General features: G+C 41.2%; 1 protein-coding gene across 1 annotated transcript in view; it reads left to right on the plus strand.

The window, feature by feature from the left end:
* KAT2B (lysine acetyltransferase 2B) overlaps nt 1–22,651 on the plus strand; it is a gene marked incomplete at its 5' end in the record, with an annotated part of 97,029 nt that overhangs the window by 23,176 nt on the left and 51,202 nt on the right. Inside the window, 2 exons of the mRNA XM_032409174.1 lie at nt 7,530–7,656; nt 22,217–22,362. Coding sequence (XP_032265065.1) covers nt 7,530–7,656; nt 22,217–22,362 — 273 coding nt within the window. The remainder of the gene's footprint in view (nt 1–7,529; nt 7,657–22,216; nt 22,363–22,651) is intronic.

The following is a 22,651-nucleotide window of genomic DNA, read 5'->3' on the forward strand; positions in this document are numbered from 1 at the left end:
CAATATGGTGTCTTCCTATCATGAACACTGCATATTTCCTTGTTTCAGTGAAGAAATTCATCTAATCTTTAGTAGAAAGTTGTAGTTTTCTGTATATAGATCTTACTCATCTCGAAGATTTGTTCCTAAGTATTTGATGGCTTTTGCCATTAGGATTTTTTTTTTCCTATTACATTTTCCAAGTGGTTATTGCTGATATAGAGAACAGTTTCTGAGTTTTATATGTTGATCCTATTATACAGCCAATTTATTGATTTCTTTATAAGTTATGATAATCTCTAAGGATTGTATGCCAATTTTTATACTTTTTGTGTACTTCCAGGACAATGTTGAACAGTGGATGTATTGAGGGCTTCCTTGTTTTGGTAACTTTAATAGGAGTGATGTGTGTCTCTCTATTTAGTATAAAGTTTATTTTCAAGTTAAGATAATTTTCTTCTATGACAGATTTGCTATTTTTAAAAATCAGAAATTGATACTGAATTTTATGAGAAGCTTTTTTTTGCATCAATTGTAACTATTTTTTCTTAATTTGTTAATGTAGTTAATTTGTTTGAAAGGATTATCTTTGCATTAATGCATGATTTTAATTGTGTACTGTTGTATTTAACTTACAGATATTTTATTTCAGGTTTTGTTTTTGTGTGTGTGTGTGAGAGATTGGGCTAGTGACTTTTTTGGTGTTTTCACTGTCTGTTTTTGTGTCAGGGTTATACTGGATTCATAGAATGACATGTGAGTTTTTCATCTTTTTCTAATGCTCTGAAACAATTTATAGTAAAAGGAATAGTGTGGTCCCCTGCTGTCCAATATGGTAGCCACTAGCCACAGATGACCATTGAGCACCTGAAACATGGCTAGTCTGAACTGAAATATGCTGTTATTATATGCCTTGGATTTTGAAGACTTAGCATAAAAAATATGTAAAATGTCTTTTAATAATGTTTTTATTCTGATTACATGTTGAAATGGTAATATTTTGGATGTTATTACATTAAATATTATTTACTTTTACTTTTTTTTTTTACTTTTTAAAAATGTGGCTACTAGAAAATTAAAAATTTTATATGTGGTTCACATTATATTTATTTTGGATAGTTCTTGAGAGTTAACTGGAACTTACCTTACAAACCATCTGATCCTGGGCATTTTTTGGATCTTTGACTACCTTTTCATTATCTTCTAGGGTTGTCAGAAAACTTTACTACCTATTAAATCAGGTTTGATAACTTCGATTTTCCTAGGAAGTCACTTGTTTCATCTAGTTTTTCATATTTATTTATATAAAGCTCTACAGAGTACTTATTTAGTTATAAAATAAATCTGTAGTTTTATCTCCTTTCTCACTGTTCTTTTTTTCTCCGCCTTCATTACAGTTGTCAAGAGTTTATTTTAATGGTCTTTTCAAAAATCAACAATTTATTATACTGGTTAGGTATATGATTTTGTTTGTTATTGATTTCCCTAAATTTTTTTACATTAGTTCCTTTTGTCAGTTTTTCTTGAGTTTATTTTGTTGCTCTTTTTCTAGATTATTTGAGTTGAATGAGTAGTTCGTTTATTTTTAACCTTTGTGTTTTCCCCATAAATGCATTTAAGGGTGTATGTTTTCCTTTAAGTGTTGCCTTGACCATACGCTATAAATTTTGATATATTGTGTTCTTACTAGGTGATTGTGTATATGTAACCTGGCCATGTTTCTCTTCACTTCTGTTTTGTTATAAAAATGTCCACCAAGATCCCCGAGTAAGCCTTTGAATGACTTCCCACTGCTCTTACGTATAGTGGAAATGGAGCTGATTTATTCTTTGAGGAGCATAACTTTTTATATAACTGGTAACCTGCCCAGTCTTTTGTTCAGTAAGAGCTGTAGCCTCTTTCATAATGACTGGGGCCAGTATCCTCAAACTACTTCCATTGGTTGCATCCTCTTGAAGTCCTCACTTTTAAAGTATTAACTGTCATAGTTCATCGTGACCTAACAGTACTCCTAGCATATTATCATTATCAGTGCCACCATAATCTTTATTACTACTTCCATTTATTCAGCATCTACCCACATTAATTGCTTAATGCCCCCAACAGTCTTGTGAGATAGGTATTTTAAAATCCACTTTATAGATTGGGAATCTTGGAGAGGGTAAGTGATTCACCCTAGGTTCACATAGTAAGTGTTGGAGCTAAGATTTGAAACTGTGTTTCTATAATCCTCTTGACCGTGGCATTGATGCTATATACTGCCACCTATGGTTTTTCTACCAACTTCAACCCAAGCCGAAACATTTTGCTGACCCAGATTTTGCCTGCATTCCTTCTCCTGTTGCTGCTGTGAGTTGGTTGAGGGCAGGGTGTTGAGGGGCCATGGAGAAAGAGAAAGAGCCCTTGCAAGAGTGCTCAGCAAGAACGCTTCCCAGAGTTTCCTGCCAGTCTCTTTTGTGAGGGCAGATAGCCTCAAACTTCATGTCTTTCCCCTGGCCCCTTTTCTCTATCCCTGGCCTCTTTGGTCCTCCAGAGTCTGAGGAAGACAGTATAGCCTGAAAGAATGTTCTCGTTCATAGGTTTTGCTGCAGGAAGATCTTGTCTCTTTCCACACTATCTGGGAAGATTTCCAGGAATCTCTTTGCTGAGCAGAGCTTCAGGAGGAATAGGTGTACATCACCTATTTGGTTCACTCCCAAAGTCTTACCTATTCTAGGCCAGTGGTTCAACCTTTGGTTTTTAATTTAGGCTGAATTTTTAAGATAAATATCATGACTTAAAAAGCAGGGGACAAGCAAAAATCTATAAATGACAGGCTCTTAAAAAAAAGGAGTAATTTTATAATATATTTGTTTATAGTGATAATTTTAGAATTTTAAACTATACATGTTCTTTTATCCCCTTCATAAAAATCCTAGAAAATTCTGACACAAAGAAAGTGTTAACCTCCCTCTTTTCTCCTCTGCCACCCAGCCTCAGGAGAGTATCACTGGTCTCAAATTACATAAAAATGTTTTGGAGAAAGAAGGCACCTACATATTTAACTATACGGGAGGTGAGGGGTAAGAAGTATGTTCCAAAGCATGCACATGCTGTTCTCTTTCGGAAATGAACTGTTCTTACTCTCCTCTCATCCCACTTGAAGGGCCCCTTGTCTGTATAGGTCTACCTGACATGCTCCTATTAGTCTGTGAGTGTGTGTGTGTATGTGCATGTGTGTGTGTTTAAGATTTTATTTTAAAGTAATCTCCACATCCAATGTGGGGCTTGAACTCACAACCCTGAGATTGTTGTGAGATTGCCTCACCAGCTGAGCCAGCCATGCTCTCCAAGTGTGTGTATATGGTTTTTTTTTTTCGTGGATCCATTACTAGTAACCCTTTTAGATCAGAGATGCTCAATTTTGTCTACACATTGGAATTACTAGCTTAAGAAAAATACTGATGCCTGGGATCTATCCACAGAGATCCCGATTTAATTAGTCTGGGGTCAGGTGTGGGTATCAGGCTTAATGGAACTCCCCAGTAATTCCAGTATGCCTCAGGTTGAGAACCACTGGGGTAGATTTTTATTTCTTCTCTTTTTTTTCATTCATTCATTTTTTCTTTTTTTTTTTTTTGAGAGAGAGAACGTGCTCATGAGAGGGACAGAGGGAGAGAGAGAATCCTAAGCAGGTTTCACGCTCAGCACAGGGCCTGACATGGGGCTCAATCCCACAACCCTGAGATCATGACCTGAGCCGAAATCAAGAGTCGGATGCTTAACCAACAGAGCCACCCAGGTGCCCCTAGATTTTTATTTCTGCAGAAATTTGTTGTGTTGCAGTATCTGGTCCTATGATGGACATGTAATAGGTGCTCAGTTAGTGTTTGCAGAATGGATAAATAGTGCATGAGAGAGTAGGAAAGGTTCACATTCTGTCTACTTTTTTCCCCTCTGTGTTCTTCCCACCCACCTTCCAAATACAGAGAAAACACTCCCTGTTAGCATTGTCTTCTGAGATAAACCATTCCTAACACTGTCTTAGGTGAAAAGCTGTGGTATGATTCCATGGATTTCAACCCCAAGCACAACATGGAGAGTTTTCTTACCTGTAGACTCAAACCTTTGAACCAAAAAGTGGCGTTTTGTCAAGGTTGATGGCTCTTGAATACACTCTTGTGAGAGTATATAGGCCAGCAATGCTTTTGGATTGATTCAGAGCAAGTTGGCTTCTCAAGCTTCCTTTTAATGAAGAATTTCATGTCTCACTGGGTCACTGTCTCTCTGAGAATCTGGAGTTATAAATGCTTGCTGTGGGTGGTGTTATTCTGGTCCATACAGAATTCCTACCAGTTTTCCTGCCTGCCCATAGAAAACCTGCCAAAGGAGACTTAGGCTGTGGTTGCTAATGTGCCCAGATGCAAAAGCCCTCGCATTTGTCAGAAGCTAATGTGGTTACCTGTGTGAATGAGGACAGATTCCCAGATTACATAATTCCTCGGGGTTTTGAACTGAACTTATTACCCACCTGACCCCTAGCCCTAAAGTTAATCTTGGGCCTTAGGAGGTGATGAAACTCTTAACTAGACAACTTGGCATCTTTTTGGTAATTCCAGGGGAATCCTGTGTTCTCTTGGTGGGCCTTGGTTAAGGTATTAGAGTTCCTTTCCATTTAGATATTAAAAAGATTTATAAATTCTGAAATGTATGAGTAATTACTGTGCTTCTTCCCTGTGTAACAGAATGTGTATTTGATCCTGGATTGGAGGTTAAAAATGAAAGCAAATAGGAAGATTTGCTCCTGTAAGTTAATGACAGAAAGACAGATGCCTCAGTGAGTAATGCTAAAGGAAAAGAGAAAGTGGGGAGGCTTTATACAAATGAGGAAAGGAAAAAAATCCAAGAAAGAAATGAGTTTGGAAACATCTGGCCTCGTGTCTTTGTGTTCTCTTCCTATGCTCATTTCAAGCCCGGAAGATCCTGTTGGGGAAGGAGAGACGACAGGTCAAGTAACCAAGCTGAAGTTCTTCTAACTGACTATGAGGCCTTGTAGGATTCCTCCTACCTCCAATTCAGTGCTTTCCTTTGCTCCCTGTGCTCTAGCCATGCTGGTCTTTGCCCTTTGTTGAGCAAGCCAACCACTCTTGACTTTGCACTGGCTGTTCCCTCTGTCTGGGATGTTCTTCTATCATATATCTGATGTTCAACTCCCTCTGCTCCTTCAATTCTTTGCTTTATTTCCACTTTCTCAAAAAGGCCTACTTAAAATTGCAGATTCTGCCCTACCCTTCCCCCAACCCCCCTTTCCCCATCGCTTCATCTTTCTTTCCATAGCGCTGTCACTGTCTAATATACTATATAATTTGTTAATTTGTGTTGCCTGTTTGCCTCATTGCTCACCACCTTCCCTTCCATACCTAGCAAAAGTACCTGGCACAGAGTAGGCCCTCAAGACATACTGTCGACTGAATGACTCAATATGCATTGTAGTTCTTTGGCTTAGAAATTAGTTCTACAAACTCAAAGGTTGTGAGCCATTGCTGTTTCTCCTTCTAGGTTCTGTCTGCTGTATTTAATTAATTTGTTGGAACAATTGTCATCATTTTTCTTTCTCTAACCAAAGGCTTTTTTGGAACGGGCTGTTGAATCAGCCAAACTGCTCAGTAAAGCCGGAGGCTGGGGGAGTCCCTTGAAGTAGATATTCCACTGCTGGGAGAGGAGTGGACCCCAATACGGGTGGTTTCCTCCATCCCTACAAAGATTATAGGGACGCTCTCTTGGCTTCAAGTTCGCACGAGAGTCCTTCTCAAAAACATGGCCCTTGAGAACTTTCCAATCTCTGAAGAAGTGGATGGCTCATTGTAGGGAATTTCAAGGCCCAGTTCAGTTTAATAACTGAGCAGTGCAGTTAACAGTCAGGTCCTGCCTGGTGCCTGGCCAAACAGAAGAGGGTCACTGAGCTGCTCACTGGGAGTTGTGCTACTAAGTTGCTGTTTTTGGTCTTCCCTTCTCTATCCCCATTGCCATAAAATGTGAGAAGCAGTCAGGTTGGGCTTGCCAAGCATTCACAGGGTCTAGCTTATCTTCAGAAGCATAGGGACTTATCTTCAGAAACATATTTTCCCTTCACCTTGGCCTTCTTGTCTTGCCAATTATTTATTCTTTCTTTTTTTCTTACTCTCCTAGATGTACACACACTTCAGAAACTGTCCCTGTCTTGGAGAATTTTCTGTATGAGGTTCAGGTAGCAGCCATTCTATCACTTTCTACAAATCAGACTTCTCCTAACTTCAGCCATCTGCTACAGGTTTTGGGGGTTTGGGGGCTGCAAGGGTGGGAATCAGGGAGAAAAGATGTGTGATCAAAGACCTAACACAAAGCCCAAGCACAAAAATCTATGCAATTTGTTTTGTTAGACCAGTGATATTCAGGGGAAGTAGACTATGAACTGCATACATAATTTTAAATGTTCCAAAGCCACATTTAAAAAAATGAGAAAGAAACAGGTCAAATGAATTTTAATATCTTTTATTTAACTCCATACATCTGAAATATTAATGTTTCAACATGTAACCAATGTGAAAATTATTAATGAGATACCTTGTTTTTACACGAGTCTTCTAAATCTGGTATGTATTTTATATCTGCAGCACATTTCCGTCTGGACTGGCTATATTTCAAGTGCTCAACAGCCACATGTGGCTAGTGGTTACCATATTGGACAGTGTACACAGAAGGCTCTCGCCCACGATCAGTCAGCTATGTTACATGTTATTTTTATGATTGAAAATAGTTGGTATCATTCTATCCTTGTCTTCCACTTTGTAACCCAAGTCACCACAAAAAGCCTAGATCATACATCATATTCACTGTTCTCAAAGAAGGTAGGGAAATGTGAAGGGCATGGAAGATTTCTAGTAAGGGTTGCTAAATTAATAAATACTAGTGTTCTGGTACAAGGAGCCTGAGAAATATCATAGATGGAAACCCCAGACTACACGGGGAGGCCTTCTCCATTTCTAAAGCTGAGAGCCTATGAAGGACTTGGAGAAGCTAGCGAATGTGGCTTCAGCTGGGTGTGTCCCTCTTCGTGTCCTTGAGATTGCTAACTTCCTCAGTTTCGCGGGTTTCTTTTCTGGTCCATGGGGTCCATCCAGCGTGCAAGGCTCAGTCATGGCCGAGGCCCCCGCTGCATTCCAAGGACCTCAGGACAGTCTGGCTTGTGGCCTTGGCCAGCTCTATGGATGCGCTCCCTCGGAACTGACCACTCCGTGGACATTTGCTTGGGGCCATGGTACCAAAGGGCACGGGTCCGCTGTCTGAGGTGCAGTTCTCAGAGTCCAGCCAGCAGAAAGGAAACCAACAAAAAGACATCAAAACCCAAAACATCTAGATCAAACAGCCTCTTTGCCTTTTTCTCTGTTTTTGTTTCTTGTGCATATGTAGGAAGTTTTAAAGTCAGGAGTGGGGAGGGTAGCTGTCCTATGATTAGTGGGTATTGATCTCATATAAAGCATTGAGTCCATTGCTGCCTGTTACATAATTTTCTCTCTCTATTCCTTTTTTAGGCGGAGGAGTCTTGTAAATGTAATGGCTGGAAAAATCCCAACCCTTCTCCCACTCCCCCCAGAGCTGATCTGCAGCAAATAATTGTCAGTCTAACAGAATCCTGCCGGAGTTGTAGCCATGCCCTAGGTGAGTTCCTGAATCTTCAAGGGAACTTTAACGATGTCATTGTTGCCTGAAAGTTCTAACTTAACTGAATTCTGTGGGTTAGCTAAACTTGCATGCTATTTACCTCTAAGTGAGGCAGTAACAAAAGAGGCTGTTTAGTCTCATGAATTTGCTTTATGTGAGACAAGCCCTGCACTGTTTGTACTGACTCCGTATCCATCTCTTCCCCTTTTCCCTAAGAGCTGGATTCGACTGGGGGATTGCCAGATGAGACGAAACACCACAACTGAGCTAGTTAGAATAAAGTGTGACATGTCCTGATTCATTCTGATGGGGGCCTGAGGGTCTTTGATCTCCAGGGTAGAAAACTCAACCAACTGGTTTTTTGTCTAATTGTTACCACTACTACTATTTTATTTTCTGATTGCCTGAACTTTCTGGAAGTACTTCATTTTATCCTTTAGTTTCCTGCTTCTGGTAGCTCTTTCTTCATTGGGGTTGTGTTTGGTGAATGTTTACTTGTGTTTTCCCTTTCAACCTTCTTATCTATCCCTACAAGATAATCGTTGTCAGTTTGGCAAGATAGACTCTGCTAGAGTTACTCAATAGGACTGTGCTAATATGTTCTTGTCCTGATACGAGTTTGAAGTTAAAAATTTTTAAATTGTATTTGGTTTGGGTAGATAAAAGTTAACAGTAGTTTTCCCTAGATATTAAAATTCCAGTTCATACAGGATCATCTTGGAATATTATACTTTTCCACCTTCAGTTATCCAGTCTCCCAAAGAACATCTCTGTGTCGCTTAGTGTCCACTGCTGCTCTGGGTAGAACATTCTCACTGAAGTGGCTTTTCCCCCTGACCATTTCTTAGTGGGTGCCTTCTTTTGGATGTCATCTCTCTTTCAAGTTTCCCGGTGATATCAAATGGTGCAGCAACAGCCTTCAAGGTAGCGTGGTGTCAGGCCGAGTCTGAAGTTTTATTTTGTACTCAGCTGGAGAGTATTTCAATACTTACAGAGCAAAAAAGTAGATTATGTGATCTTCCCAGGAAGTTACTGCACCGGACTAACCTTCTGAGAAAGGAAATAGAGACCATTGATCTCACAGAAGAAATAAACACACTAATAATTACATCATTGTATAACTGGCGTCTAAAATGAGTAAGTTCTGATTTTTGAAACAGTGCAAAGGAGGGATTCCAAAAGTCACAGAACACCTTTGCTTATAACTTACCTTTTTCACAGTTGATCCCTGAGCGAGTGCCCTTTAGAATTTGCCTCAGGAAATATGATGCAATATAAAGCTGGCTCAGAAACTTCTTAAGCACTGGGCTTGAACTGTATTTGGTATTGATTGGGAAATCTGATTATCTTACATCAATTAACATTTAAAAACAGAGTCTTCTTTCTTAGCTGAGCAGATTGTCTCCATTCTGAGCATGTAAACAGACATGAATGCCCAAAGGCAGAAATGGCCTTTTACAAAGAAAAGCCAACTTTGTTCTCTCTTATATTTCTTAACAAGCTTTGGAAAACAAATACCCTTACTGGATGCTACATTTAATCAAGAATGGGGAAAAAAGTACTTATCCTTTGACCTGGCAAATCCCTGCCAGAAATTTAATGTACCTATAAATTAAGATGTGCTCTCAAATTAAACTCAAAGAACAGTTAATTACAGCCGCATTAATGATATTAAAAAACTAGAAATAACCTAAATATCCCAATGTAGGAGATAATTGTTTGAATTATGAAAATCTATATTATAAAATTCAATATGGCTATTAAAAATGATATATTTTCCAATATGGAAAGGCATTTTTAACATATTAATGAAAAAAGCTGCTTAATTGGAAGTTTTGTAATTTAGGACTAAATTAAGGATCCACCAGCCCAAGTTCAAATCTTGGCTCTACAACCAGTTGCCGTGAGTTGGGGCATGTTATTTCATCTACCTGGAGCTCCATTTTCTCAGCTCTGAATCGAAGTTAATAGTATTTATCTCATAGAATTGTGTGTGGCTTCAATGAGATAAAACATATAAAAACTTTAGAACAGTACCTGGCAAATTATTATGCATTACTATTAGCTCTTCTTGTGAGTAGTAGTTTTCCCATTACTACCAGAGTTCTTTCACTTCAAGAACAGATACGAATTCTGCCCAGTTTAAATAAGAAAACAGTGTTTATTAAAGGGTACTGGTAGCTCCCAGAAGCTGGAAACAAAGGGAAACCCAGTTTCAGTCTGGTCTGGGGAATCTCAGCTGCAGAAATTTGTGGGCCTTCTGTCCAGGACACCCCCACAGGATGATTCAGCTCCATCTGCCCCTGTCCTCTGAGTATTGGCTTAGGAGGATTTACATCCCTAGAGGATGGGATCTGATTGGTGCGGCATCTGTCACATGCCCAACCCTCAGTTTCACCTTAGAGAACAGCATGGAAGATTGTCATTCCCGTGCAGGCAAGCTGACTTAAGAAGAGCATCATGAGTACAATCTCATTTTATCAGTTTAGAAAATATGACATATATTTTAATATGTACTAATAGGAACAGATCTGGAAGGATTATGTTGAGTTGCTGACAGTGCTTTTCTCAGGGTATTGAGATTTATAGGTGTTTTAAAAATATTTTTCCTGGGGTGCCTGGGTGGCTCAGTTGGTTAAGCGACTGCCTTCAGCTCAGGTCATGATCCTGGAGTCCCAGGATCGAGTCCCGCATCGGGCTCCCTGCTCGGCAGGGGTCTGCTTCTCCCTCTGACCCTCCCCCTCTCACGCTCTCTCTCTCATTCTCTCTCTCAAATAAATAAATAAAATCTTAAAAAAAAAAAAAAATTTTTTTTTCCTGGTCTCCCTCCCCCCCGCCCCGTTGCCCCCATCTCCAGTCTGCTTTCTTAAAATTGAAATGTCTGTACATTTTCAAGGGCTCTTGGAATTATTGGCGGAATGCCATAGTTTATTTATTGGTCTTATTATCAGGGCTCTAGAAAACCTTTTTGGGAGGTTATGCTTCCTCTCCCCCACATCCTTCCACTTAAAAAAAAAAAAACTTTATTATGGAAAAGCTTCCATGTATGTAAAGATAGAATAGTTTAATAGGCGCCTTGTACGCATCACCCAGCTTTAATAATTGTTAAAATTTGCCAATATCCTGAGTACCTGGGTGGCTCAGTTGGTTAAGTATCCGACTCTTGATTTCGGCTCAGGTCATGATCTCAGGGTCCTGGGATCAAGCCCTGAGTCAGGCTCTGTGCTCAGCTGAGAGTGTACTTGAGATTCTCTCTCCTCTCTCTCCATCTACCTCCTTTCCCCCTCGATTGCTTGCTTGCGCGCTCTCTCTCTCTCTCAAAGAAATAAATAAATCTTTAAATAAAAATTTGCCAGTTTCCCTTCCCTCACTTTTTTTTTTGGCCAGGGTACTTAAATCAGGTTCCACACATATTTTCCTATTTGTGCAGATTACTTCTTAAATATTACCAACAAAGTAGAGATTGGGGTATAGGGAATTCTGTTAGGCCATCACGCAGACCTGAATTCTCAGATGCATTTAAATTTGTGTACACTGTCCTGATTTCCACAGTCACTATGCTGAGTATAGTGGATTTAGTCCCCAGTGATCATGCACGTGTGTCAACCTGGAACATTCCTGTACTTACCAACACGTAACCAGGCTTCTCGATTGAGACCACGTCTGTTCTGTTGCTTTGCTGTTGCATACCCTTTGGCTCAGCCATACATTTTCTTGTGACAGTGAGCTCTGGTTTCATGTGGTCTCCTGATAGTTAACTTCCATCCCAGGTGTCCTTGGCCTGCCATCATTGAATACTCCTGTGTGTCTCCTGGGTATAAAACATTCAGTTGGGAATTAGGAAACATTCTAGGCCGGGTACAGCAGTTTGCCAATCCCTTAAGCTCTTTGCAGTTTGGTATCTTCATCTACAGAGTGAAATGGTTAGTCTAGACCCGTGCTGTCAATGTTATAGCGACTTGCTATAACTAACATGAGCTAATGAGCGCTTGAAATATAGCTACTCCAAATTAAGATGAGCTGTAAGTATAAAATACCTGCCAGATTCTGAAAGCTTAGTATGACAAAAAGGGAGCTATCTCATTAATATTGATTGTATGTTGAAATGATATTTTAGGTATATTGGGTTAATAAAATATATTATTAAAATTAATTTCACCTGTTTCTTTTTTCAGTGCTGCTAATGGAAGACTTAAAATTACACGTAGGGCTCAGATTACATTTCCTTTGGATAGCACCGGCCTAGAACTTTCTGGTCCATTCTCTGAAATTATTTGTTCCTTGGGATTGAGATAGTCAAGTTCAGTTTACAGAAATTTAACAGAGGGTCCTAACAAAGCACTTCAGCAGCCCAAATATTTCTCCTTATTTTTGTGTTTATAAAAATTCCTTATTTGGGGACTGCTTATTTAAATAGCAATCTGCCTCTATGACCAGGAAGGAGGAAACACACCATTGTGATCAAACACAATTGGAATTTTTGTTATCATTTTGGAGTCCATTGTTCTGAACTGTGCCAGGATGTACTGATTATTAAACTTGACTAGTGATAGTTTTTTGCAGTTGTATGTGGGAGGTTTTTGGTTTTCAGTGCCATCACTTTTTTCTGATAAACATATACACGTAAGCATACATCATGCAGACACACTCATATTTAAACATTACGATAGTAGAAATTGACAGGTGTCGTCCCACCCCCCCCCCCCCCCCGTCCTGGTTACCTCTGCTTACCTGCTTATTTACAGTAGAAAGTTTCCAAGGAAAGTAAAGACTAGCATTAACCAATTATACTAGAGCTTACTTTCTTGAATAGTAGGAGGTATGAAGGGACTACCAGTGTTTTTCTCATGGACTATTTCAAACATTTAAATCATAGGTAAATCATTTGACCCAACACATTTTCTTTAGCCTTACCACATTTGCATAGACCTCCACCACTTAATCACCCCTAGTTCCCATTTATATTTGTACTGTGCAGATGCCAAGTGATATAAATAGGGGGCCCGGCACAGCCATCCGAGTCAAGTCAGCAATATTTCTCTTGGCTGGGTGTCCTCTGTTTTTTTTTTTTTTTTTAAAGATTTTATTTTTAAGTAATCTCTACACCCAACATGGGGCTTGTACCCGCAACCCCAAGATCAAAAGTTGCCTGCTCTACCGACCGTGCCATCCGGCCATCCCTGTTTGCACTAACGCCATCTTTTACACATGGGGTTCAGAGTTGTCAGGAGCTGTGAGTCTGGTACGACAAGGACTGGAGGGGTTAACTCTGGTACTGTTTGTCCTGCTCACTGATGTCATTACTTTTCCCTGCCTTCCGTGGGTCATGAAGGCCTGTTGATTTTCCGTGTGCCTCCTTCCGGCTCTGCCCTGAATTCAGGTTTCTTCTCTGTATTCTTGGTTGTACCTGCAGCAGCACCTGGAGTCCCCCAGCTCCATCCTTGTGCACTTGGCTGCCCAAGAAAGTAGTGATCTGATCTAAACATTCTCCTGTTCAACCGCTCTGAGCCTCCCGCTGTTCTCCGAATGAAGTCCAGCTTTTGCCGAGCGTGTAGGATTGTTCTGGCCTCTACCGTCTGGCCTTTCCCCCAGCCATCTATGCTGCATTTTGGCCATCAGGCTGCTCCGTGTTCTTGGACTGTTCTTTGCACTTTCTCCTACCTCTGCTGTAGATGTGGGGGCTCACACCACCGGCAGTGCTTTTCCCTCGAGGTTTGACTTGTCTGGAGCTTGGTAGAGAGAGTAAAGGCTTTCTTGGGGCTGCCTTGCAATGTTCCTTACATAACTGTAATTATTTATAATTATATATATAAGGTATATAATAAATGATTATATAATATATAATTATATATAATTTATTGTAGATTTTCTATAGTAGACTAAGGTTAAGGACTGACTTTTCCTCTAGTTCCTAATATATTCTGTTCCTTGGGCATAATTGGGCTTATTCCTTCATTGATAAACACTGAATTCAGGAGTACTAAAAAGATGACTGGTTGCAGTTATTTGCAGGGGAGCTTTCATAGTTCATAGTCTGTACCTGCATCGTCCACAACAGTAGCCACTCGTCAGTCATGTGTGGCTGCTGAGCTCTTGAAATGTAGCTTGAATTGATATGCACTGCAAGTGTAAAATGCATGCTGGTTTGAAGACTTAGTATGACCCAAGAATGTACAATATTAGTAATTTTTTACATTGAGTACATGTTGAAATGAAAAATCTGGTATGTATTAGGTTAAATAAAATGTATTAATAAAATTTCACCTATTTTACCTTTCTAAAAGTGGCTACTAGAATATTTTTATGTACATATGTGGCTTATATTATGTTTCTGTTGTACCGAACTCATCTAAAGGACTCTTAAACTTCTCTTTTTCGGGACGGCTGGGTGGCTCAGTTGGCTAAGCGTCTGCCTTCAGCTCAGGTCATGATCCCAGCGTCCTGGGATCGAGTCCCACATCGGGCTCCCTGCTCGGCGGGGAGCCTGCTTCTCCCTCTCCCTGCCGCTCTCCCTGCTTGTGCTCTCTCTCTTGCTCTGTCTCTCTCTGTCAAATAAATAAAATCTTAAAAAAAACCCAGAACTTCTCTTTTTCTCCATCCAGCTCTGAGATTACAAAAGAGGAAACCACTTTTAAATTATAAACTTTTGCACGTTAGTCAATTCAAAAGGTTTCATTCATTGAAGGAATGTGTCTTAACCTCTTCTAGCTTTGACCTCAGATTCCCATGAGCAAAAAATATATTTGAACAGCTTACAAATACTGCGGGTGCTGTGCTGTTTGCTTTCTTTCCAGTCCAAAGGAGCAGAGACATGTTAGCTGCCTGCCCAGCTGCTGCCTGTTCACACAGCAGGGCATGTGAGGACTGGTGGGCTGTCCTCAAGAGAAGTGCGGGCCAGTGATACACGGAGCCAGAGCTGAGAGAGGGTCACAGCAGATGGTGACAGTGTGCTTCCTGTTCCCAGCCAGGCAACAGCTGCACCGTGATCCTTGGCAGCAGGCGTTTGGCAGGTCTCCCTGTGGCACCCTGGGTGTTTGCAAGTCTGGCACAGCACTGAGAGGTGCCAAGGTACATCCTCCTGGAGAGATAGAAGGAGAGCAAAACCTCCCCCAGTCTTCTGGCTCCCACCTTCCCTCTGCTTCCCTCTGCCCTCTACACATGGTGGACACTGGGGGAAGCCGAGGCTGATGGGAAAGAGTGAGCTTTTCCCACAAGAAAGGGGTTGGCCAGTTTTGGGTAATTATGTCGATGCTTTGTACCACACTCTTGGAAGACTATTTGAAATGAAAGCAGGGTCCTTTATATTTGATTTTTCAGTTCCAGGTGGATGAAAGATTTTTTAAAAACCCTTTTTTGGGAAATAATTTCAAACTTACAGAAAAGTCATGAGAATAGTAACAAAGGACATCCCAAAGCAAAATCGCGTTTTGCTCAGATTTACCTGTTGGTAGCATTATGCCCTATTTGCTTTGTTTTTTTATATGTGTCTGTGTAGTTCCATATATATTTTTTTCCTGGACCATATGAACTTATGTTACATATACATCATGGCCTTTTCCCCCTACATACAATGTCTGTGTCCTAAAATTAAGGATATTTTTTTTTACATAACCTTAGTTCAGTTACCAACTTAAGTAAATTTTAGCATTTATGTCATATTTTAATGTACTGTTTGTATTCTACTTTTATCAGTTGGCCCCAAAATGTCCTTTATAGCATATTTCCCTTCCCAGTTAAGCATCCAGTCTAGAATCACATGGTAGTTAGTTGTCATGTGAAAGGAAAACAGCTTGTCTACTTTACTCATACTCAGAACACTTCCAGAATACTTCTGGCGCCAAATGAGTGGGGTTTTACACACAAGCACTTCTCCAACTCTCCAGTGGACAACTAGAGGGTGTTTTGCAAATTTTAACTCAGTTTTCACACTAACTGCCTATAGTTAGTGCAGACCCCACAGGTTAAGGGCTCAGTCCCCCTCCTTATTTCCACTTCCGATGCCAATTGCAAGTCCCACTTTTACCCGTGCTTCTGACCGACTGGCTATAAATTGGGAGATTCCCATGGCCCCCTCCTGGGGTTGGATAATTTTCTAGAGCAGCTCACAGAACTCAGGAAAACAGTTTACTTATTTGATTACTGGTTTATCGTAAAAGGATACTATTCAGGAAGAGATGCACAGAGCAAGGCAGGGGGAAAGGAGCACGAAGTTCTAAGCACGACACTCTCCCAGTACCTTTCTGCGAACACCAGTTTGGAAGCTCTCCAGACCCCTTCAGTTAGGGTTGATGGAGACCACGTTATGTAGGCATGATTGATTGCATCTTTGGCTGTTAGTGATTAATTCAGCCTCCAGACCACTTCCTATTGCCACCATAGGTAGGAGAGGTGGGGCTGAAAATTCCAACCCTTAGTGACTTCTTTGGTTCCCCTGGCAAACAGCCCTCTTCCTTAAGGGACTTTAAAAGGTCATTAACATAAACTCAGGTGTGGTTGCCAGGGACTTGTTATGAATAACAAAAGACACTTATTTTACATTATTGCTCTCATTACTTGTAAAATTCCAAGGGTTTTAGAAGCCCAGTGCCGGGGGTGGGGGGGGTGGGGGGGTGGGGGGGGAAGCACTGTGCCAGGGACAAAGACCAAATATATATTTCTTTGTAAGTTGCAATATCACAGGAGGTCCTTTTAGTTTCCTTTAATCTGGAACAGTTCGTCAGGTTTTTTTCTGTTTTGTTTTTGGTGTTTTATGACATTGACATTTTGGTGGAGGAATGTTTTAAATTTTAAAAGCAAACCTGTTAAAGAGCTAGGAGAAAATACATTTTTGTCATCCTCTGGGTATGAAGGGAAGACCTTTGCAAGCAAGACCTTAAAGAAATGCCGAACATAGATTCAACTTTATAAAAAATTTAAAATTCCTTCACAACCTGCCCAAAACCCCAACAAAATCCAGGAGCATTTACATTGAATATGACAGACCTAAAGCTCTTTCAGGGCAATAAGGAAAAAATTAACATCCTAAAACACAGGCAAAGGATCTGAATAAGTAGTGCACAAAAGAACCAATACAGATGGCCAGTAACCTGGAAAACAAACACCTCCAAGGGCATTCCAGTGAATGCGAATCAGAATAGTGTGGACTCATTAATTTTCAAGATTGATTTAATTCCTGAGAATGATTCTTCACTATAGGCAAGAGTGGGGAAAGGCGCATTCTCTCGCACAGTTGATAGACTGCACACTGACGCAAACTTCACTGGTGGAGGAAGGTAAACGAGGCAGCATATACAGACGCTTTATTTATTTATTTAAATATTTTATTTGTAAGTACTCTCCACAGCCAACCTGGGGCTCAAACTCACAACGCTGAGATCAAGAGTCGCGCGCTCCACTGCCCAAGCCGGCCAGGCCCCCCTACAAAAGCTTTAAAAAGCAGTGATTTCATGTTATGAGTTCTGTGGCAGATGAACTGCTGTGGATTTGCGCATTGTAGTTTACAGATTTTGAGTTTTATTTTTTGGTTTTTAGTAACGTGCTGTCCAACTATACAATAGAGGCCTATCTCTTTAAGAAAACAAATTTTAGATAATTGAAGGTAACCTATTTGCATCAAAAAGGCTTCTTTAGAAAAGATTAAAAGAAGGGTTTCTTTCCATTATGAGTGACCCTTTTTAGTTAAAAATGAGTTACTGGTACAATAACTAGTTTAGCTGTGTGGTTAGAGTAAAGTGTTCCTGGATGTTGGCACGGGTAGGGGTGATTGTGGGCTCCTGAGGAAGTCCTATCCGGTTCTGGTCAGCAGCTCCAAAGAGTCAGTGTTTGGATTTGGTGGAGATGGGCTTGTTTGAAGAAAATGGTGTTTTAGGAAGAGTACCCTGGGCTCAGAGAAAACAGTCTGGGGCTCTTTTGGTACTCTAGGCTTGAGATCCCAATGACCACCAAAGTAGGAACAGGGAAAAGTGGTGACTCTGGGAGACAGTGAGCAAGCTCACCTGAATCTGATGACTGGGAATATGCAGGAGGTAAAGGACAATGAAGGAATGAATGACAGGCTTCTTGTCACAAGCAGGGCTGGCAGGAGGGAACTGCCACCTTGAGGAGAGCCATGAGGATTTTGACCCTAGGGTCAAGTTTGCCTTAGGGTCAAGTTTGCCTTGAAGGTGGTACACTGATGTTGTTGGGATAGGGAGGCTGTGAGGTGGGGTTAGTTGGTGGTGTGGATGTGATGAGAGGGTGGAGGCTGACAGCTGGATGTAGAGACTGGAAAAGGAGTCTTGGTCAGAAGGGGACCATAGTTGGAGACTCTGAGAACATGGCAGGTCCAGACGACTAAGTATTTATACAGTGCAGACATGACTGTCCTTGTCTAGCTTTCTCATTCCAGGGAAGCTTCTCTTTCCTGACGACTTCTCCAGACCTCCTATTTTCCCTTCTCAAGGAGATGGCCCACCCCTCTACTTCCATCTGTCTTCCCCCATCCCATCATTTATTCTAGGAAGCTTAACCTTTTTCACATAGTAGTATCCTTAGGCCTTAGTATACCCCCTTTCACTCCAGACGCACCTTTCCTTTATTCTCAGAGGAAGAGATACCTACGCTCTTGTGTTGCAAAGATTAGCCCCATTTGTCCAGTACAGCCTTTCCCTCCCTTCCTCCCTCCCTCCCTCTTGGGAAACTTGCTGTTCCATTTACTCCCCTCCCCCCAGTCTCCAGCTCCTTAGTCCTTTGTGATTTGGCTTACACACAGAGCTTTGAGGAGAGATCACAGATTTCATTATACACAGAATTAGAAGGAAATGAACTTCCTCAGGTCTCACTTCTTAAGCATGTTAATGTTTATCTAGTCTACTCTTCAGAATATGCTGGAAGATGTTTCCCAACAGTTGTTTCCAAACTGTGGAGCCCCCAGCAAGAGGAAGGGATGCCCCCCCAACCTTGCCTTCTGAAAGATAGGCGCTTCCACCTCTGTTTCAACCAGAATAGCTCTTTCTAGTTCTGATTAAGAATTCATTTGGGTTAAGTGTTTTGTGACTTAAAATGAACTACTGGTTTAAAAAATAAATCATGGCTTGTACTTCCATGAGTTAAACTCACTTATGTTAGCACCTTAGTTAGACTGTTTCATATTGTGGTGAATCTGAAGGAATTGATGTTATATATATAAAGATTTTATTTATTTATTTGGCAGAGAGAGAGAGCACAAGCAGGTGGAGTAGGAGAGGGACTGCTTAGCAGGGAGCAGAATGCAGGACTCTGGGATCATGACCTGAGCTGAAGGCAGACGCTTAACCGACTGAGCCACCCAGGCGCCCTGAATTGATGTTATATTGTGAACTGATTGCTTTCATAGCTTATCACTGAAAAGCAATTAAACATTACAAGGCAAAAATAGTCTTCAATAAAATTATTTCTGTAAATAACTGACATAAAAATGTTGACCTAATTGTCTCCAGAATGAGGCCTGTGTCCCATAGGCTTCAGACTGACCTCAAGGAAAATTTGCAGACTTAAAAAAAAAAAAAGATGACCTGGCAAACATTCTACCTAAAAGGAAGTCTAATTTTGGGCATCTTTTAGAAAATGATGAAGTCACTTATTGTATAGCCAAGTAGAAAGTAATCGATTTGCATATTAATTTTTTTACACACACATATATATATTTGTAATTTTTCCGTGCTATGTTACTTAGGTTCTTTTTTGTTTTGTTTTGTTAGGTTCTTTTTTTTTTTTTTTTTTAAAGATTTTATTTATTTATTTGACAGAGAGACAGCGAGAGCAGGAACACAAGCAGGGGGAGTGGGAGAGGGAGAAGCAGGCTCCCTGCTGAGCAGGGAGCCCGATGTGGGACTCGATCCCAGGACTCTGGGATCATGACCTGAGCCGAAGGCAGACGCTTAACGACTGAGCCACCCAGGCGCCCTTGTTTTGTTAGGTTCTGAGAGACATTTTAGTTAGTTACTCTTTTTCTATTTGGTAATGTAATAATACAGTGCTGGTGTTTTCAAGTTTAGATGTATGCACTAGATTTATTCCACAATACCTAGGGCAGACAGATCACCAAATTTCCTTCCTCTCCTCTTACCTTTAAAAATGCTCTTTGGGGTGCATGCGTGTGTGTGTGTACACGTATAGGTATGTGCACATCATGCTCATCACTGATGGCCCATGGCCTTGGGCCCATCTCTCTGCCTTTCCATTTTACTGCATGAAAAAGGAATGAAAAGTAGGTAGCCTCTGCCTCTCTAATTCTGAGTTCTTTAATCCGGCTTCCGGGTGGACATTTACAAGTCCCAACCTCCTGGTATTTAATCCTCTTGATTCTCTGAAAATGCTTTTGATTGGATATTTTAGTTTGAGCTCCCTCAGAAGCAGATTCCAAGACAAGCATTTGAATGCAAGTAGTTTATTTGGCATGAAGTTAGGGGAGTAGAAAAGTGAAATGAGGTGGAAAAAGTGGCCAATAAAGGGTGAATTACTGAGCCAGCTCCCACCTTGGGCAGCTGCTACTTAATTTTGTGGGGGAAAATTTGGGAGATGGTTATTCAGACTGAGGGATGAGGGATCTGGGGTTTTTATTTATAGGCTAATGTCTCAGTTTTGGGTTGAAGGGTGCTCTTGAGGGGCAGGTAGGTGGCAGAGCAGATTACAGTGATAGGAAAAGCCCTTAGGTAGAGAAATGGAGCTACTGGGAGTTAGATGCCAGGAGGTATGCCCTGAAGTGGTAGTGGAAAGGGATAGGGGCAGGGTACAGGCAGCATTCTCTGTCCCAATCTCCTGATTGAGCTTCGTGGTTTTTTTCCCCCCCAAGATTATTTATTTATGAGAGAGAGAGAGAGAGAGTGTGTGTGCATGAGCTGGGGGGAGGGGCAGAGGGAGAGGGAGAGAGTGAGGACAAGCAGACTCCCTGCTGAGTGTGGAGCCTGATGCGGGGCTCAGTCTCAGGATCCTGAGATCATGCCCTGAGCCAACATTAAGAGTCTGACACTTAACTGACTGAGCCACCCAGGTGCCCTAAGCTTTGTGGTTTAATGACAAGAGCACCATGGTCTCTGGAGTAGACTGACCCATGCCTGACGCTTAATAAGTACTCCTCAATATTCTTCAGTTCCATCTCCTTTTAGCAAGGCAAGGGAAAGCCCTCTCCTCTTCTACATAGTTTAGTCTTTAAAAATGATCTCAAACCCTTCTGCGTTTAAGCATTTTTAAGCCAGCACACGAAGTGCTACACCCAAGAGGTTTCCTCTCGAGGTGCTGGTGCCCGCTACGTGGCAAGCATAGTGATCAATGCTGGGGATGCAGACGTGAGAGGCATGATCCTGACTCAGAGGAGTTCCTGGGCTCGGGGCTGATTATTGAGTGACTGACCTAGAGAACCCTCTTCAAGTGAGAAAGGACTTGAAGTGAATCAGCTAATCAACAAAAAGTGTGCTTGTGGGTGCTTTGAAATATGGTTCAAGCGTTCTTCCTTTCAGACCCTGGCTCTGCCTTGTTAGCTGAGTGACATCCATTCTCTCCGAGCCTCAGTTCCCTCAGTTGTCAAATGGGATTGCTAATACCTACTCATGGGATTGAGGATTAAATGCAATAACCTTGATAAATGGACTGGATTTGGATAGAAGAGAGGCCAGGGGCATGGGAGAGAAGGTTGATGGCTAGGTCACTTACTATAGCTCTTACAGAACTAAAGTAGGAAAAATGGGTTTGGGGGGCTTGATCATGGAAGGCATTGAATCTCAAGCTCAAACAGGCCTTGGAACATTGCTGCAAGGACAGTGAGGTTTCATCGCATCTCAGAAAGGCTGAGGGAAAGGGCCATAATTCATTCTTCACACTAATATGATATCCTTGGCTCACTGAGCTGTTCACGGGCATGGTGGAGACCATCCACATTCTTATGTGGATACATAGGAATTTAACACTGTCAAAAAGCAGAAACAGACCCATAAATACAGAGAGCAAACTGATGGTTGCCAGAGGGGAGGGGGTGGGTGGATGGGCAGAATGGGTGAAGGGGGTATGGGGACGTAAAGGCTTCTAGGAACGGAAGGCATAAGTCACAGGGATAAAAAGTATAGCACAGGGACTATAGCCAATGATACTGTGATAGCATTGTATGGTGATGGCAGCTACATTGGTGGTGAGCACAGCAGAACGTATAGACTTCTCGAATCACCACATTGTACAAGGGAAATTAATGTTGTGTGTCGACTATACTTCAATGAAAAAAAGAATTTAACACTATGAGGACCACCAAGTGGTGCCAACAAGTTCTGGATCTTAAACTGTACATTATTAGAATACATTAGCTGCTGGCCCATTTTTGGTCTTGAAGGGGAAGGCTAAGGCCCAGCAAGGTGACAGTCTTTTAATTATAAATCAACTTGGTGAGAAGACTTAGATCTTACAGGAGTTCAGAAATTTTCTGTTTACAATGCAATCTAATGGCTTGGTGTCCCAGAAGGTTTTGAGAGAGACCCTTTTCTATTTTAAAATTGAGAACATTTGCAGTTTCCAGCTAACATGTCACATACGTTCCTTTGATCTTTGTCTTCAGCTGCTCATGTTTCCCACCTGGAAAATGTGTCCGAGGAAGAAATGAACAGACTCCTGGGAATAGTGTTGGATGTGGAATATCTCTTTACCTGCGTCCACAAGGAAGAAGATGCAGATACCAAACAAGTGTATTTCTATCTATTTAAGGTGAGGTTTTTACCATTTTAAAAAGGCGTTTCTTCTTTCTCTCATTGTTCATATGTGCTCAATTTCTGCACACCAGGTCGTGATCGTGGGTGGGAAGGCTCTCAGCTCATGATATGTTTGCCCTCAGGGTTTGTGGAAGCATGCGTTTCTTCATGAGGGAATCTCTAAAATGACCCACCATGTGTTGGACACATCACTTTCCTTGAGAGCCTTCATATTTGTATGCAGATTTGAATATCTTGATTTGCTTATGCTTATAGATTTCTTTCCATCCACCCATCCATTCATC

The sequence above is a fragment of the Phoca vitulina genome, unplaced genomic scaffold (assembly GCF_004348235.1).
Source record: "Phoca vitulina isolate PV1807 unplaced genomic scaffold, GSC_HSeal_1.0 scaffold10, whole genome shotgun sequence".
NCBI classification, from domain to species: domain Eukaryota; kingdom Metazoa; phylum Chordata; class Mammalia; order Carnivora; family Phocidae; genus Phoca; species Phoca vitulina.